This window comes from Cervus canadensis, chromosome 13 (genome assembly GCF_019320065.1).
Source record: "Cervus canadensis isolate Bull #8, Minnesota chromosome 13, ASM1932006v1, whole genome shotgun sequence".
Lineage (NCBI taxonomy): Eukaryota > Metazoa > Chordata > Mammalia > Artiodactyla > Cervidae > Cervus > Cervus canadensis.
In genome coordinates, this window is record NC_057398.1 from 10,015,233 (window position 1) to 10,033,528 (window position 18,296).

Genomic DNA, 18,296 nt, shown 5'->3' on the forward strand with positions numbered 1-18,296 from the left:
AGGCTCTTCTGTCCATGGTGTTTTCCAGGCAAGAATACTGGAGAGGGTTGCCATTTCCTTCTCCAGGGGATCTTCCCCATCCAGGGATCAAACCCGGGTCTCCTGTATTGCGGGTGGATTCTTACCACTAAGCCACAGGGAAGCCCATTAATTTAGTTCTTTAAGGGTCATAAGCCTTTAGAGTATTCAGTCCATAAAGCCACGGCACAGAATCACACCACACCACTTGCCTGACAGAGCAGTCTCTAGTTGCACACAAAGTAAGAGAAAATAATCTTTTTAGGCATGAATTTGGAAACGTAAATGTAGAATTAAAATGATGGTCACACGGATAAATCAGTTTTATGTTTATTAAAAATGTTTCCTTAGGGAGTTCCCCAATGGTCCAGTGGCTAAGACTCTGAGCTCCTAATGCAGGGAGCCTGGGTTCAATCCCTGGTAGGGAACTAGATCCCACATGTCACATCTAAGACCTGATGCAGCCAAATAAATGAATAAATATTAAAAGAAAATGTTTCCTTAATAAGCATCTTAAATTTATTTATTTATTTTTTTTTTAAATTTATTTCATTTTGTGCATTGTATTCAAATGATTCTCAAATATACTTTTTGGATCATTTGAGGTACTGTGTGGTATGTTGTATTTTTTAATTTGGTAAAATTAAATGACTTCCTAATGGAGTCCATAATTTATCACTAAGAAAGACTAGTGACTCTAAAGATACTGAATAATGTTCCCCACTTTAGCTGGTGGACTTTTTCTTTTTCTGCATTTTAAAAAGATGAGCACTTTTGATTGATTTCAGATAACATGCTTTTGTAAAAAGTCCACATTATTATAAACATTATAAAATTCCTCTTGAATTAAAAAAGTTTTAGAGTAGCATAGGTTTACAGAAAAATTATGCAGAAAGTATAGAGTTTTCCCATATATTCACCTTTCTCCCTCACAGTTTCCCTGTTGTTAGCATCTTGCCTTGGTGTGGTACATTTGTTACATTTGATAAACCAATATGGCTATTCCTTTTGATTTTTTAAAAGCAGTTGTAATCTAGTTTAATAGATGAACATTTTTGTAATTCTTATAAATACTTGCGGTAACTATCATTCATTCATTGCTGATTTGTTTAAAATAGTCATATTGACCATGAAACACAGTTACTCTGATCTTTTTAGGGTGGGATAATCAATGATGGCTCTGAATTGATCGGTCCTGTTGAAGCTTATCCAGATTCCCTCACTGATAGCTTTCCTGAGTGCAGCACAGAAGGTAAGAGATTTTTATATTTAATTTTTTTTCATTTCAGTGGTTTTGGTTGCTGCAGACTGTAAATCATATCTACATAGCCCAAATCAGATAGATATAGGAGTATTGTACTAATTTCAGTGGTTGTACTAATTTCAGTGGTTTTGGTTGCTGCAGACTGTAAATCATATCTGCATAGCCCAAATCAGATGGATATAGGAGTATTGTACTAATTCTAAGGTACTTTTTTCTTCACATCTTAACATCATTGATATTGAGTACATGGTATTGGGTTGATGATATATTAATTGACAGCTTTTTTCTTCCTTTTTTTTTGTTTTTTGTTTTGCTTTTTTCTTTCTTAGTGATATATAAAATAATGATTTGTCCTACAATTAATGGCTTCTTAGATTTGTTGAAATGTGGTATAGTAAGTGTTCAGAATTTGTATTGTTTAGTATAAGAATGCCTTTCTAAAATTTATTTAGCTGGATCTGACTTTCAGACAATTAATTTCAAAAAGGGCTTTAAAAATTTAGTCATGTACCAGAAAGAATAAATCTAAGTTGGTTTTAGTATTTTTGATATTCTTTATAATAACATGAGTCTAAACCAAAGCAATTTTTGTACTTTTAATCACTTTAATTCAAGAATGCTTAATCTCTTGCTTTTATTCCTCTATTAAGCCATTCTTGAATTTTTAATGAAGATTTAAAAAATTTCCTTAGCTACTTTTCTTCCAGAAAATATTTTAGAGTTAAAAGAGAGGGGACAGGGCTGGGAAGAGTCTTTAAAAATAGGTAAACTAGATTAGCTTGAAGTCGCTTAGGTTTGGTTTATATTAAAGAAAAATCATACACTAGAGAATATTTCTTGATCTGTTTCATGAGTAAGAATTTATGGTAGAGGAGGGTGGTTTATGATTGACATGAGAGGTGGTCATGATCTCATTGTAGTGATGTTTTTGTTGGAATGTGTACTGATGTCATACATTGACACGCTAACAGATCTGTTGCAGTAAATTCTCATCATGTTTTGGTAGGAGCATCAATGGGATTTTGTGGGTTGATGCACTTAAGATTTATTTTTCTTTTGGTGAAGAAAATCTACACTGAGAAGTAATTAAAATTTCTTATTTTTCATGGTAGCTCCCACTGACTTAAAAGCACAGTCCATTAACTTATATCCAATGTTCTGTAAAATGTATGGGCGACCTTGGGCTGGGGTCTCCTTTGGGTCCTCAGTATCTTCAACACCATCCTGAATCAGCTAAAATCATAGAAAAACAATATTGATAATCATTTTACTTTACAGTCCATCAGGTGTTTCGGGGGAAAAATACATCTATTTTCCATGGCTTGTTTTGATCTGAGATCCTTGCTAGACTTTGGGAAAATCTAACCACTTCTTGGGATCCCAAGGTGACTATTTTTAGAACAAGTTTCCTTGGAGGATGACTTTTCTGGGATAACCTGATCTGGCCGTTGCCTCAGAGATACCCTCCCTCTTTTGAGAAAGAGGGAGAAAACATTTTCTGCTTGTAAAATTTGCAGATTTGGTGATGTACAAGAGAGGACAAGTAGGAGACTTAGAAAGATTTGTGGGAGAGTATTCAGTGAGGAGTACAGTTCCTGAAAATTATGGAATCTTTTTTTTCTCTTTGATTTTTGATTCAGGAATTGAAGGGTATGTGACTTGAGGATGACTCTATTCTTTGATATCCTTCATGAGTCTTTATTACCTAGGTAGGAGTCCAGCCATGGTGGGAGAAGGGTGTCTCAGGAGCCTATTTTAGTAGAAGGTAATCAAGAATAGGAGTGGTGCAGAGGTCTTCTGTCCTTTGCCTAAGTTTAGGAGAGAAGGGGAAGAGTTACTATTAGGATGACTTTTCTTGGGATGGTGTTCTAAAATGTGGACGACTGTTTAGAATAAAAAGGTATTCATGTTAAAGGAGGTATAACCTAAGGTGGGTTATAACCTTAAACTTATAGGATAGGGTGAGTTTGTAATCTATTGTCCCAACTGAGACACTTCTGAGAATTAAAGAAGACGCTGTTGTACTTATTGTTCTCTAAGACCAGGACTGCTTTCTGGATGAATGGGTTACCCTAACTACAGTAGAGGGAGGGTGTATTTGTTTCAAAGTTTATCTTTTAACATTTCAAAATGATGAGTTTTCCTTGGAAGCAATTATCGTTTTAGGAATATGCTTTTATGGGAGAAACTGGGGGCAACATTTCTGTTAAAAACACAGAAAAAGACTTAATGATACTTAAAAGTAATACTGAAATTTTATCCTTTCAGTGCATAATTTAGTTTTCTAACTACATGATGACCTCTGAAACACCCTGGGATCCATGAAGAATGAAAAACAGGGAATTGGGAAAGCTGTTAATGTTTATGTTTTTCACTCCCTCCCTTTAAAAACCGCTATGCCTGGCTCATTGATCCTGCCCAAAGATAGCTTGTTGACAAATACAAGTTTGAGTATCAGACATCTTGCAAGTTCGCTGGTATTTGAGAGGAAAAGTGACTTTTAGATATCATGAGATTGCCTGGCATCCTGGGCAAGCGCCAGATTTACTTTCACACCAAAAGTTCTGCCAGTCCCAGAGACAACCAAGAGAGAGGGCCTCTCGTAGGAAAGGGGCAGGAAAGCTCGCAGCCAGCCGAGCCCCGCAGGTCTGCGGACAAGAGGAGGCTGTCGAGGGACTGGAGGCACGTGCTGGCGAGGCGGACTTAGAGCCCGAACGTGAGGACGTGGTACACTGCATAACAGCTCCTCCGAGTGGAGTGTTTTAAGTGGTGTTTTGAAGGTGGATTCATTTTTCATACTTGTCATTTAGTTTGCCAGTGGAATGAGCCAGCGGGGCGAATCTTAATATGAGTAGTCTGCTGTGCCAAGTCCCTTCAGTTAGAGTTAGAATGACACATGGCAAGTACATCACCTCTCAGGGAACAGATGCAGAGGCTAAGTGATCATTGTTTTTATTAGTACCACAAAATGCAATCAAGAAGTCTTTACCTTGAAAGAAAGTTTTCTAAGGAAGCATAAGGAGTTGGATTAGAGGATTTTTTAAAAACTTTCAGTATTTTATATAGTATAGTGTGATAAAGGAAACCCCATTAAGGTTTTTTAGAAAACCCAACAATTTGGTGATTAACTGCTTAATATATTTTTATCTAATATGAAATTAAAAATTATAAAATTTTTCAGTAGGTTTTTAGCTGAAATGTTCACATTGTTTTATATTTTTAAAATTAAGTGCTGGTTTGCTCTTTATCTCTTTTGTTCAGTGAAATTAAACTATATATTTTCTCAAAGATGAAAGAAGATTTAATTGTTACCGTCTTACTTCCTTTTTTAAATTCCATCTTTTTGTTGAATTAAACTTAGCCATAAAGTTCCTGTGATGTTTGAGGGGACCTGGTCAAAGTGGTGCATGGGAATTGGGCTTCTTGGCATGTTTCTCTCATCTGCTGGCCTTTTGGAAGGATATAGGTTGCTTTACTGCCATGCTGGTCTTGATATCGGAGCCTTTGATGCTTGTGTAAGCTCATCTGGTAAACTGTGTCATTTCCTCTTCACAGTACATTACTTGACTTCTTTTGCAGTTTTGGGAGGGACATATTCCAGGTGTATGCAGCAAGTAAGAAAAAGTAATTAGGTGATCATAACCACAAATACAAATTGAGAGATCAGCTTCTTATATGTAGCATATCTTAAGAGTAAATATTCTTAAATGTTTCCTAAAGTAGTCAAATTTACCTTTTTTTTTTTTTTGTCTTTTTGCCTGTAAATTGTGGAGTGAGAGCTCTCTTAAGTGCTTATTGTAGCAATTGTAGACACAAGAAAGGGTCTATTGAGTAAGCTGTCTTGAATTAGCTATTTTAAAGTAAATGAGATGTACATTTTGAGAATAGAATCTATTGCTGGTCCATGTAAGGGACCTTTTCAAAATCACATTCAGTTCAAAATTTGTGTATTTATTTGGTGTCAGGGTAATAATTCTTTTCATTATATAGAAAAGCACAAAGATGACAAAATACAGATTTTAAATTTAAAGTAGATTTTATAGCAAATGGCCACCAGGTGGCACCACAGGAACGCTCAATCTGGCTCCTGGGCTGATTCTGGGTGCTTCTGTATCACTTCCGAGTGTGAATATTCAGTTTGAAGTTCCTTTTCTCCTGAGTGCTTATCTGCTTAACTTTTATCCACTGTCCTTTATTAGTTGAATTTTCTTTGTGGGGAAGTTTAAAATAAATATAAAAAGAGTAAGTTGTTATTATTAAGATAAGCAGAAATGAGAATGTGTCATTGTGTGCACATAAAACAGTTGACACAAATTACAAAAATTGACCCTTAACAATTCTGTGACTATTGAGGATAACATTGTATATTAAGAGTTTAGGAGTCTGATGGGGCAAATAAAAATTTCACGATATGTTGTGGGAATAGATTTTAGAGTAGAAGGAACACTGGAAATGATATAGATAAATACCTTACTTTATAGTTAAAAATTGGAATTTCAGAAAAGTTAAGCCAGGTGCCTAAGGCAGTCGAAGCACTCCAGATATTAAACAGCAATCTCAGACCTGTATTCTGAAATGAGATTTAATTTGGTATAGAAAGCTCAGTATGAACTGCTTGTGTCCTGGTCACAGATTTGGTTTGCAGAGTAGATTATGGAGCAGCATAAAAAGTTCATTAAGTAAAAATGGAAGCCAACTCATAGATCTTTGTTGTTCATGATAAGGTAACAGTACTAGGGTTGTAATTGTGATTGATGTGTTGTTTCCTGTGCTTATTCTTTTTTTTTTTTAACCAAATATGCAGTAGATATTCTGATGTTCTTTTTATAAAATTTCAAGGGTGAAGCAAGACATGTATCAAGAACGTTATAAAAATGTGAAATGTCAGAGGAATGGCTCTTTATAGTAACAATAGCTATTATTGAGTGACGAGTTGGTAATCAAATAGAGGAATCTTAACTAACATCAACTTTTGAGTTTAGGTAGTCACTTAAAATCATATTTATAAAGGCTTGTTTCTTAATGGAGATTGATACGTATGTCTTCTACCTCAGGGTGACCTTTGTTCTGCTAGCTAGATATCTTGCTTTGTGTGTGAAGCTTGAGTCATCGCTACTAGTAAAAGTAGAAATTCCCTTTCATTGACTATGGCAATATTTGAACCTCAGGGCTCAGTGAAAGCTATCAGCTAATAATAATGAGGCCATGTATTTTAGGCATAGTCAGCCATGAGAGACCACCTGTTGTTCTAAAGGAAACTGATCTCTTTTTGCAGAAGGTCTTCAAATACAGATTTCTGATAGCTTATAGTATAAAGATTTATTCTGTGGCAACTCAACCTTTTCCCCTGGTGTCTGTCTTTCAGAGATGGTGTCCTAGACAGATTACACTATACTGCCCTACTCTGAGCAGTTCAAAGCACAGAAGGTGAGGGTAGGTAGGTGAACTGGGACGCTGCACAAACCCCTCATGTCTGTAGCTGCTTTTAACCAGTCACCTGGGGTCCTCTAATAGCCCTGAGACTTGAATCTCTGTGATATGAACCTGGAGGCTGAACACTTTCATAGAACCTTTGACTCCCCCCCATCCCCATCCTTTCCAAAAAAGGCTTAGGTTTTTTGACTTGATGGTGTTGGTAAAGGATGCACCTTTTACTCCTCTGATGGCCCAGAGGGCCCCTTTAAACATGGATTGACTTCAGGTTGGTTTAACTTTTGACAAATAGCCTCTGTATTGTCAGCTGTTGCCCTGCATTATCCACAATGTTCTTCTTACTCACTTTAACTGAGAACCTCTTTCTTGCTTGCAGCTCTTTTTATCTTACTTGTTAACTTTCTGGGTTTCAGGGAGCTAGTGTACATTATGTGTAGCTTTATAAAAAACAGACTGAATGACAAGACTGTGGTTTCAAGGAGTTGAGCAAGCACTGTATTAAGTAGCTATGTTAAAGATATAAAATGAATAAAATAGATAGTGAGTATTCGCATTTTCCTCTCTGTATCTTTGTACCCGTTGTTGAGGTAGTGATGGGGAATGTTCTTCTTGAGCTGGTTGGGGAATTCTTCAATGAAAAGAAGGGGAGTTAGCAATTGCTTCAGTATGGAAGAGAAACATATCAGATAATACTAGGTTAGTTGCAATGTATAGTTGAGGAAATGTGATAGTGCTAGGCTTTTCAGGTATATTAGGGTACATCTTAAGAGGAGAATGAAAGGAAGAAAATCAGTAAGGAAGACGTGTCAGGGGTTAGTCTGCTTTGTACAGATCTGTTTTTATAGTCATCTCTGTCTTCTCTCAAGTTAGAAATTTCTTGGCACTGGCTGCTGGATGATTCACATAGGTCTACGTTTTATAAATCATGTCTATAACATATCTTGATTTACAAACAAATCCCCAGTTGTAGCTCTTGCTGCATCTTTTTTGATATCCTTCACATGCATAGCCTTAAGGACTTGTCATTCACATACAGCAAATATGATGCGTCACCTGTACTTCCAGCATACAGAGAAAAGCACTGTTAATGTTTCATGTAGTTTTCTCACCTTTTTTCCTGTTTGTGTTTTTGAGTTTTATTTTTTATGTATTTTTAATTGGAGGATAATTGCTTTACAGTGTTGTGTTGGTTTCTGCTGTAGAGCGTCGAGAATCAGCTCTAAGTATGCATATCCCGCCCCTGAGCCTCCCTCCCACCCCTCCGGGTCAGCGCCGAGCGCCGAGCGCCGAGCTGAGCGCCCTGTCTACACACCTGCTTCCACCAGGCTGTCTGCTTTACACACCGCAGTGAATGTGTATGTCAGCGCCATTCTCTCCGGTTGTCCCCTCTTCTCTTTACCCCATTGTGTCTACAAGTCCGTTCTGTACATCTGCAAATAGGGTCATCAGTACTATTTTTCTAGATCCCATATATACGCATTAATATATGATATTTGTTTTTCTCCTTCTCACTTACTTCACAATGTACGACAGGCTCTAGGTTCATACACCTCACTGCAACTGACTCAAATTCGTTCCTTTTTATGGCTGATTAATATTCCATTGTATATATGTGCCACAACTTCTTTATCCATTCATCTGTCAGTGAACAGCTAGGTTTCTTCAGTGTCCTAGCTACTGTAAATAGAGTTGCTATGAACATTGGTGTGTGTTTGTGTTTTTAAACTAGAATTATAGTATATATACTGCTTTGCAGTTTGTTGTTTTTGATTAATAAAGCATGAATGCTTTAGCATTAAATATTCTCCTATAACATTTCGCATGACATACTCTGCATATAAGTTAAATAAGCAGAGTGACAATATACAACCTTGATGTACTCCTTCCCTGTTTGGAACCAGTCTGTGAAATGTCCATGCAAAATGCCAGGCTGGACGAAGCACAAGCTGGAATCAAGATTGCTGGGAGAAATATCAATAACCTCAGATACGTGGATGACACCCGTCTTATGGCAGAAAGCAAAGAAGAACTAAAGAGCCTCTTGATGAAAGTGAAAGAGGAGAGTGAGAAAGTTGGCTTAAAACTCAGCATTCAGAAAACTAAGATCATGGCATCTGGTCCCATCACTTCATGGCAAATAGATGGGGAAACAATGGAAACAGTGACGGACTTTATTTTGGGGGGCTCCAGAATCACTGCAGATGGTGACTGCAGCCATGAAATTAAAAGACTTGTTACTCCTTGGAAGAAAAGCTATGACCAACCTAGACAGCATATTAAAAAGCAGAGACATTACTTTGCCAACAAAGGTCTAGGCAAAGCTATGGTTTTTCCAGTAGTCATGTATGGATGTGAGAGTTGGACTGTAAAGAAAGCTGAGCGCCGAAGAATTGATGCTTTTGAACTATGGTGTTGAAGACTCTTGAGAGTCCCTTGGACTGCAAGGAGATCCAACCAGTCCATCGTCAAGGAAATCAGTCCTGAATATTCATTGGAAGGACTGATGCTGAAGCTGAAACTCTGATACTTTGGCCACCTGATGCAAAGAACTGACTCATTTAGAAAGACTCTGATGCTGAAAGATCGAAGGTGGGAGGAGAAGGGGATGACAGAGGATAAGATGGTTGGATGGCATCACTGACTCAATGGACTCGAGTTTGAGCAAGCTCCGGGAGTTGTTGATGGGCAGGGAGGCCTGCGTGCTGTAGTCCTTGGGGTTGCAAAAAGTCTGACATGACTGAGCGGCTGGACTGAACTGGTAAAAGTTTTTAATAACTCCATAATATTTTATCATAGGATATACCATATTCTCCTATTGTTAGGAATTTGTTATTTCAATTGCACTAGTTTTTGTGATGAATATTCTTAGGTGTAGGTCTTTTATTTCCTACATCTCTGATTGTTTCTGGTATATATTGCTAAATTTCTGGACTAAAGATATAAGCATTTTTTCATCTGACATATATTTTAAAATTGTCCTCCATAAACCAGAAGAAGTAATTTTGTTTCCTTTTGCTTCTCTTGCTTAGGCTAAAAAATTTTCTCTTCCTAACCTGCTAGTTCTTATTTGTTTGCTTATTTTGAAACATTTCTCATTTAGAATTAGGTAGAATTTGAAAAGGGAACAATTTGTATAGAACATTTATTTATTACTTTATTTTACTATCTGACTTTTCCCTAGGTGTTTTTATGATGTTACTTTTCTGATCTAGTTTCATGTAATCATGATTTGTTTGCTAATAAGGTTGGAAGAGTAAGAGGAAATATGACTATGTGACTAGATTTTTATGGTCAAAAGCCAAGAAACTGAGTACACATAACTTTACCCTCTTGCCCTTTGGTATTATTGTTCTTGTTAGAAAGGAAAATCAAGCAAAGCATGAAACAGTATGATGTGATAGATGATATAGAGGTTATAGTGACAAGACATCAGAGAGCAGACAAAAGATCTGTAACAACATTCCTTTCGTTTGTGATTAGCTGTATAAACCACAGCATTTTTTTCTTTGTCTGTTTATTAATTTCGGAGGACCAGGTTATACAATGATAACCATCTAAGGAAGTAAATTTGTATTGAATATAGAAAATATTTAAAATTATTTTAAAAAATCTTGGAAAGTTTATATATTTCTCAGAGCAATGTGTAAACAATTTTCTAGATGGCTATAAAGAGATTTTGATTTTAAGTGCTGTCTATACAGTTGAAATGTGGCGAATTAAAGAGATTGCCACTAGGTCCAATGAATTTCATCTGGTATTGTGACTTTAATGAAGTCTCTTGCTTTCAGGGAACAAAATTAGTATTTTATGGGCATTGCAAGGATTTGTGGGGGAAAAAAAAAGCCAAACCCTGAAAACAGGATATATTGACAGAGTGCCAAAATAGTGTCTAAAGTTGATTTGAAATTAGAGCTTAGCTGCCAGTAAATGTTTTTATCCCAACTTACTTTATTTGGTATGAAGTAAGCAATTTGATAAGATGGTTGGATGGCATCACCGACTCAATGGACATGAGTCTGAGTAAACTCTGGGAGTTGGTGATGGACAGGGAGGCCTGGCGTACTGCAGTCCACGGGGTCGCAAAGAGTCGGACATGACTGAGTGACTGAACTGAACTGAAGCAATTTGAGTCTGTGATAAGGGTTGACAAACTGTGTGGCCCATGGGCCAAGTCTGGCCTGCCACCTGTTTGTATATGACCTGCCCTATAAGCTAAGAATGGTCTTTGCATTTTTAAATGGTTGACAGAATTCCAAAGTATATTATTTTGCGGCCTGTGCACATTGTACGGCGTTCAGAGTTCAGCCTCCACGTGAGAAGCTTCGCTGGAGCACAGGCGGGCTTGCACGTGTGGGCGTTGTCTGTGGTTGCTTTCGTGCTGCAGCAGCGGTGTTGATCAGTTGTGACTGAGACTGTAAGGCCCACAAAGCCTGAAATATTCACCCTGTGGCCCTCAGTAAAAACGTTGGTTGACCCCTGATCTGGAATTGTACACTCAAATCCACCTTTAATTTTGACTTAGTGTATGATGCTAGGGCGATCATTTTCTTCTTTATGTTGGGCAAAAACTTTGTTGACCCTTGATCTGGAATTGTGCACTCAAATCCACCTTTAATTTTGACTTAGTGTATGATGCTGGGGAGATCATTTTCTTCTTTACGTTGGGCAAAAAGTTTGTCTGAGTTATGGAAAAACCAGGATGAACTTTTCGGTCAGCGTGATATTTTCCTTCCTGGGAAATCTGGCGTTCAGTGAAGATGCGGCTCTCACACGGAAAGGAAAGGAAAATGAAGGCGCTCAGTCTGTCTGACTCTGTGCGACCCATGGACTGTAGCCCACCAGGCTCCTGCGTCCATGGGATTCTCCAGGCAAGAGTACTGGAGTGAGCTGCTATTTCCTTCTCCAGAGGATCTTACCGACCCAGGGATCGAACCTAGGTCTCCCATATTGCAGGCGGACGCTTTACCATCTGAGCCACCAGGGAAACCTATGTGCAGATCTCATAATTGTTCCCAAACCTAAGTTTTGCCTAACCCTGTTGTGAATCTTATTTAATGATACAAGTCAGTGGCTTTTAAAGTATAGTTTTCAGATCTCTGGGTGTTCATTCCTGAGATGTTTTCAGGGGCTCTCCAAGGCAGAAACTATTTTTTGTAATAATCTAGGAAGTAATTTGCTGTTTCCACTCTGCTGACAATTGTACTGATGATCCAAAAGCAGTGGTGGGTGAAACTGCTCTACTTGAGCATGAATCAAGACAGTGATATGAGACTGTAACAGTATTTGTTGCACATACTTGCAGTAATACCAACGCTTATTTCACTTAGGAGGTCCTTGATAAAGCTGTAAAAACTGTTAATTTTACTGAATCTCAACCCATGGATACATGTCTTTTATATGCTAATTATGTGTGATGAAATGAAAGTGAAAAAACACTTTACATACTGAACTGCCCTGGTTGTCCTGACGGAAAGCGCCTTTGCAGTTATTTGAACCATAAACTAACTACTTTTTTCCTGGGACCCTGTTTTTGCTTGAAAGACTGACTGACAGACAACTCATTGTTCAGACTTGAGTATTTAACAATTTTTTTTTAATGAATAAAGGAAGCTTGCGCTTCAAGGAAAGCAGTTAACAGTATTTGTTGCCAAATAGTGATGATATTCTAGTTCTCAACACCAAAATAGAATTTTGGAGAACCTGTTTCAGCCACTTTGAGCCTAACAGTTTCACAATATGTAAACAATTTTTCTGATGAGGTCAGTGGTGATAAATAGCAAATGTGATTTTCTTGGAGATATTGTAATGATGAAATTTATCACCATTTGGAGGCTTTGTATAACTCAGGAAACTAACATTTTCAAATGACCAGAGTGTGATGTTACAGACTCAAACAGGATAAAAGATCTGTATGAGTTTGTAAACTCAGTATTAAACTAACCTTTAAGAAACTACTACTTGTTAAGTTTTGTTGTAGTATCAAAAAAACAATAGCTATAGTTATTTGAAAAGGCTGTTAAAATACTCACCCCATTTTCAGTTACTTACCAATGTGACATTTTCTTCAACTCTTTTAACCAGAATGACATCTAACAGATTGAGTGCAGAATTAGACATGAGAATCTGGCCATCTTCTGTTAACAAGATTTGCAAATATGTAAAACAATGGTACTTCTTAATTATTTTATAAAAATTATGTTAACATATAATGGGCTTTAAGTGTTTAAAAATTCAGTCTATTTTTAAAATACCAAGATCGGTAAATATTTACAGATGTAATCCATATAAACAGAAGCTCTTTGAGGTCCTTAATCATTTTTAAGAATGTAAAAGTAGAGCAGGTTTCGTAACTGTTATTGTAGTTCAAGCTCATGTATCATGAAGTCAGTTATATGAAATGGAAGAAGTAATTTTCATTGAGTAAAGGTTCAATAGCATCCACTATTCATTTTCTGTCAGAAAACTAAGATGCAAATACTGACCAAAGCTTTCTCCAAAAGTTTGTGGAAGAGGCTGAAACATAAATTTCAAAAAAAAAAGCTCCATGGCATACATTTTCCAGATATGGATGATTACTTAAAAGCACATCTGTGAGGATACATTATATTATGTGTAGTCAAATTATTATTATGTAATTGCTATAAAAGTTATAATTTAATCTTAGCCTGTTATATGCGTTAGCTCTTTTTCTCATTTAAAGCCCCACATAATAAGTTTATTATTAAGTAACTTGTGGTTGGTCACACAGTAAGTTTTAAGAGCTGGGATTCAGGCATTTCTCTTTTCTATTCTAAAGCTCTTATTCTTTTGCTTTTATCCTAATTCTGTTGTTCACAGAAGCTGTGTATATAAGCATCAACTTTCTGTAAATACAAGATCCTGTGGTAAAGGCTCCTTGTAACAACAGGGCTAAATAAAGACTTGTCTTCAGTTTCAGTTTGATGGTTAAGGCAAGGAGATTGTCTTCCAGAACTGTAGGGAGATAGTGCAAAAATGAATGAACTAAGCTGAAACAAATTGCTAGACACTGACTTCCATCAGTAAATTACAATCTTCCTGGTTGACATGGGTAGTATGAAAAAATATTTAGTCAGTATGATTTGTATTCTTTTGGCTGATTCTCAACTTAATATCTGTTCACTGTTGTGATCATATTTCTAGGTTTCTCCAGTGACAGTGATCTGGTATCTCTTACTGTTGATGTGGATTCTCTTGCTGAGTTGGATGATGGAATGGCTTCCAATCAAAATTCTCCCATCAGGACTTTTGGTCCCAGTCTTTCTTCAGATTCTTCAGCACTAGGAGCTGTTTTTTCTGACAGTGAACAGAACAAAACAGAAGAAGAACGGGAAAGTCGTAGCCTTTTTCCTGGCAGTTTAAAATCCAAGCTTGGCAAGAGAGATTATTTGGAGAAAGCAGGAGAATTAATAAAGCTGGCTTTAAAAAAGGAAGAAGAAGATGACTATGAAGCTGCCTCTGATTTTTATAGGAAGGGAGTTGATTTGCTCCTGGAAGGTGTTCAAGGTACAATTTTATCTGTATTATTATATTTTGGCATGTTCTTATGTTGGTATTTGGGAGAAAATACACACACATACACATACATACATACATACATATATTGCAATTTCTTATGTATAATCCTGTGTAAAAACAAGACTGAAAAAAAGAAATTACTGGAGGTTAAATTACCTAAAGATGGTAATTTAACTTTTAATTACATGGTGGAAGACAATATACTTAAGTCTCTGCTTTGATCAATTAATCAACACAAACAGAATTTTAAAAAATCAAGCTTCTAGGTCCCTTGTTTGAATAATAATATATTTTTTTTTCCTGCCATGTTCACCTGATTCTGTCAGGAGTATTCCCAGAGATTCTTTAGTACATTTGCTCTTGATGGCCTGAAGAGGCAAGATGAAATGGGCTTTTAAACTGAGAATGTAAAGGGTTCTTGGATTTGCTTACTATTCTATTTTTGTTAGTTGTGATAAATTCTCAGCCAATTAATGGAGGTGATACGGGACATGGAGAGCTGAATGCTGCTAAATGTCTGTAAGTAGAACTTAGCCTGTTATTTATTTTTAAGCATCAGTTTTTCATCACTTGCCTTTCCCTTAGGGAAGCAGATTGAAGCATACTGCAATTCATAATCTGACATCCTGGATACAATAGTCAAAGGTTAATAGGACCTTCTTCCAGTGGTTTTCTTTCAGGAAAATCATCGTCATTGTTGTTCTGTGGTCTTTGACTTGTCAGTACTGTTTAGATGATCACAGTCTCTTGGATTACTAACAGTTTTTTGTTTTTTTTTAACTGCAGTACTTCCACCCTCACTATGCTCGGTGTCCTGTAGTCAGAAGCCTCGAGTATAAACTTTCCGTCTTTTACACCACACTTTACATGAGTGGTGTAAAAAGGGATACTTGGCCATAAGGGGTGGAAGAAGGAGTGTGTGCAGTGGCATCCTAACAGCTTCTTAACTAGGATTTTGGTGAATTTTCCTGGTTTTAGCTTTCACACTCACTTCCACAGCTATCTAAAACAACCAGTCCCTGAAGTTTTGGGGAGTTTTACATTGTCTGTAAGTAAGGCAGCTTCCTTGAGTTGACCAGACAGTAACCATTCATTCATCTACGTTTTTAGCTTCTAAAATTTTGTTGCTGCTGTTTTCTTTCTTTTTGTTCTTGAAGGGTTTTGCCTTAAAAATAATTTCTTTTACTGCCACATTAATAGAACTTCAGGAGGGAACATCTCTTAGGATTTGATTGATATATTATTTTGATATGAATTTTTCTTTTCAGGTAGTTTCATTGTCTTGGGTTTTTTTGTCTGCTAGTGGAACATTCCAATCTTGATGACTTACTCATTTTTCTTCTTTGTCTTAATTCTCATCTGGTGTTAGGAGTTTAAAATGGGAATGAGTTGCAAACAATTAGATCTAATGTTACTCCCTTTTCTTTCTATGTAATTTTGTGCTAAAACACAACATTGACATATATAAAACATATCAGTGAGTTACTTCTCTGTCTAAAAGTTATTAGTATTTAACCTTAGAACACTTCATAATGTTACCACTTGATGGCACCAGAAAAATAAGAATCTTTTCTTCAAAATGAGAATTATGGATGCATATCAGCAAATAACAAAAAATAATATTGTTTCATTAGTTATTTGTGATTATGGTGGTAAGTTATTTCTCCACTGCAACTTGATATCAAACCTACTAGACCTCTGTCTTAAGGAATGTTACAGTTTAAACATACTTTTCCTATTTAGCTTAACACATTTCTGAAACTGTAATCTCTATTTCTGCCTGGATTAGTTTTTGAGGATAATATATTCTATCAAGTCTAAAAAGTTATAATCAACTAATTGCTTTTAGCCTTCTATTGTTTATCTATAATGTGATCAATTTTATTCATACAAACCATGGTGACTATAGTCATAATTCTAACTTTTAACCAAAATGTATAATAATGTCTGTTTCAGGCACATGGTTATACATTTAACCATGTTTAAATGTAATGTTAGGGCAGTGTTTCTAGTCTGTGGATTCTGTTTAGAAATATACCAGTCACCACACATGGACATTATTTTTGAAAAATGTTTTCCCCAGTTTCACTGAGGTATAATTGACATATGACATCATAATGATTTGATATATGTATATATTGTGAAATGATTACTGCAGTAAGTTTAGTTAACATACATCACTTCACATAGTTATAATTTTTTTTTCTGGTAATAAAAACTTTAAAGATTATTCTCTTAGCAGCTTTCAAATATACAATATAGTATTGTTAACTGTAGTCACCATATTGTATGTTGTTATTGTTCAGTCGCTAAGTCGTGTCTGAATTTTTGTGATCCCATGGACTGTAGCCCTCCAGGCTCCTCTGTCCATGGGACTTCCCAGGCAAGAATACTGGAGTGGGTTGCCATTCCCTTCTTCAGGGGATCTTCTTGACCCAGGGATTGAACCGGAGTCTCTGACATTGGCAGGCAGGTGTTTTTTTTAACCACTGACCCACCTGGGAAGCCCATATTGTATGTTTCATCCCCTGAATTTATTAATCTTATAAATGAAAGTTTGTATTTTTTGACCACCTTCACCCCTTGCCTCTGGCAACCACCAGTCTGTTCTCTGTTTCTTTGAGTTCAGTTCCGTTTAGATTCCACATACAAGTGAGATCATATGGTATTTGTCTTTCTCTGACTTAATTTCACTTAGCATAGTGCCCTGAAGAATTTATTTTTTATGGTTGAATAATATTCCACTGTATATTATGCTACTGCATTTATTCACTATATATCATAAAAATTTTTTAATGGTTGTATAATATTCCACCACACTTTATCAATTCATCTGTTGATGGACTCTTGGGTTGATTTGTATCTTTGCTGTTGTGAATAATTCTGCAGTGAACATGGACATGTAAATACATCTTTGAGATAATGATTTGTTTCCTTTGGATATATACCTGAAAATGGAATTGCTCAATCATATGGTAGTTCTATTTTTAATTTTTCCTCCATACCGCTTTCCGTAGGGGCTGCACCAATTTACCTTCCTACCAACAGTGTATGAGGGTTCCCTTTTTTTCACATGCCTGTCAGCATTTGTTGTTTATTGTCTTTCTGATGATAGGATAGCCATTCTGACAGCTGTGAGGTGATACCTTATTGTGGTTTTGATTTGGGTTTCCCTTATGATGAGTGATGTTAAGTACCTTTTCATATACCTTTTAAACATTTATATGTCCAGTTTGGGAAAATGTCTGTTCACTTCTTCTGCCCATTTTTTAATCTGGTTGATTTTTTCCTTTTGAGTTATGACAATTCTGTATGTATTTTGGATATTAACTTTTAAAAAATTTTATAGCTACACTGCACGCTGCAACTTCATTGCTGTGCCTGGGCTTTCTGTGGTTGGGGCGAGTGGGGACTGCTCTCCTTGTGGTGCATGAGCTTCTCATTGCAGTGGCTTCTTTAGTGGCAGAGCATGGGCTTCAGTAGTTGCCGCTTACAGGCTCTGGAGCGTGGGCTCAGTAGTTGTGGTTCATGGGCTTTGTTGACCTGTGGCATGTGGGATCTTTCTAACCAGGGTCCAAACCTGTGTGCCCTGCATTGTCAGGCAGATTCTTAACCACTGGACCACCAGGGAAGCCCCTGGATATTATCTTCTTATCAGGTATATAATTTGCAAATATTTCTCCCATTGGTATATTGCCTTTTGATTTTTTAAATTTATTTTTTTAATTGAAGGATAATTGCTTTACAGAATTTTGTTGTTTTCTGTCAAACCTCAACACGAATCAGCCACAGGTGTACATACAGAGCCTCCCTCCCATCTTCCTCCCCATCCCACCTCTCTAGGTTGATACAGAGCCCCTGTTTGAGTTTCCTGAGACATACAGCAAATTCCTGTTGGCTATCTATTTTACATACGGTAATGTAAGTTTCCATGTTACTCTCAAGATACATCTCACCCTCTCTTCCCCTCTCCCCATGTCCATAAGTCTATTCTCTATGTCTGTTTCTCCATTGCTGCCTACAAATAAATTCTTCAGTACCATTT

At 36.7% G+C, this 18,296-nt stretch overlaps 1 protein-coding gene across 3 annotated transcripts in view; it reads left to right on the forward strand.

Annotated features, from left to right (window-relative positions):
* RPS6KC1 (ribosomal protein S6 kinase C1) overlaps positions 1-18,296 on the forward strand; it is a 195,942-nt gene that overhangs the window by 59,614 nt on the left and 118,032 nt on the right. For all 3 annotated transcript variants that reach the window (XM_043486363.1, XM_043486364.1, XM_043486365.1), the window contains 2 exons: positions 1,177-1,270; positions 13,877-14,239. In XM_043486363.1, coding sequence (XP_043342298.1) covers positions 1,177-1,270; positions 13,877-14,239 — 457 coding nt within the window. The remainder of the gene's footprint in view (positions 1-1,176; positions 1,271-13,876; positions 14,240-18,296) is intronic.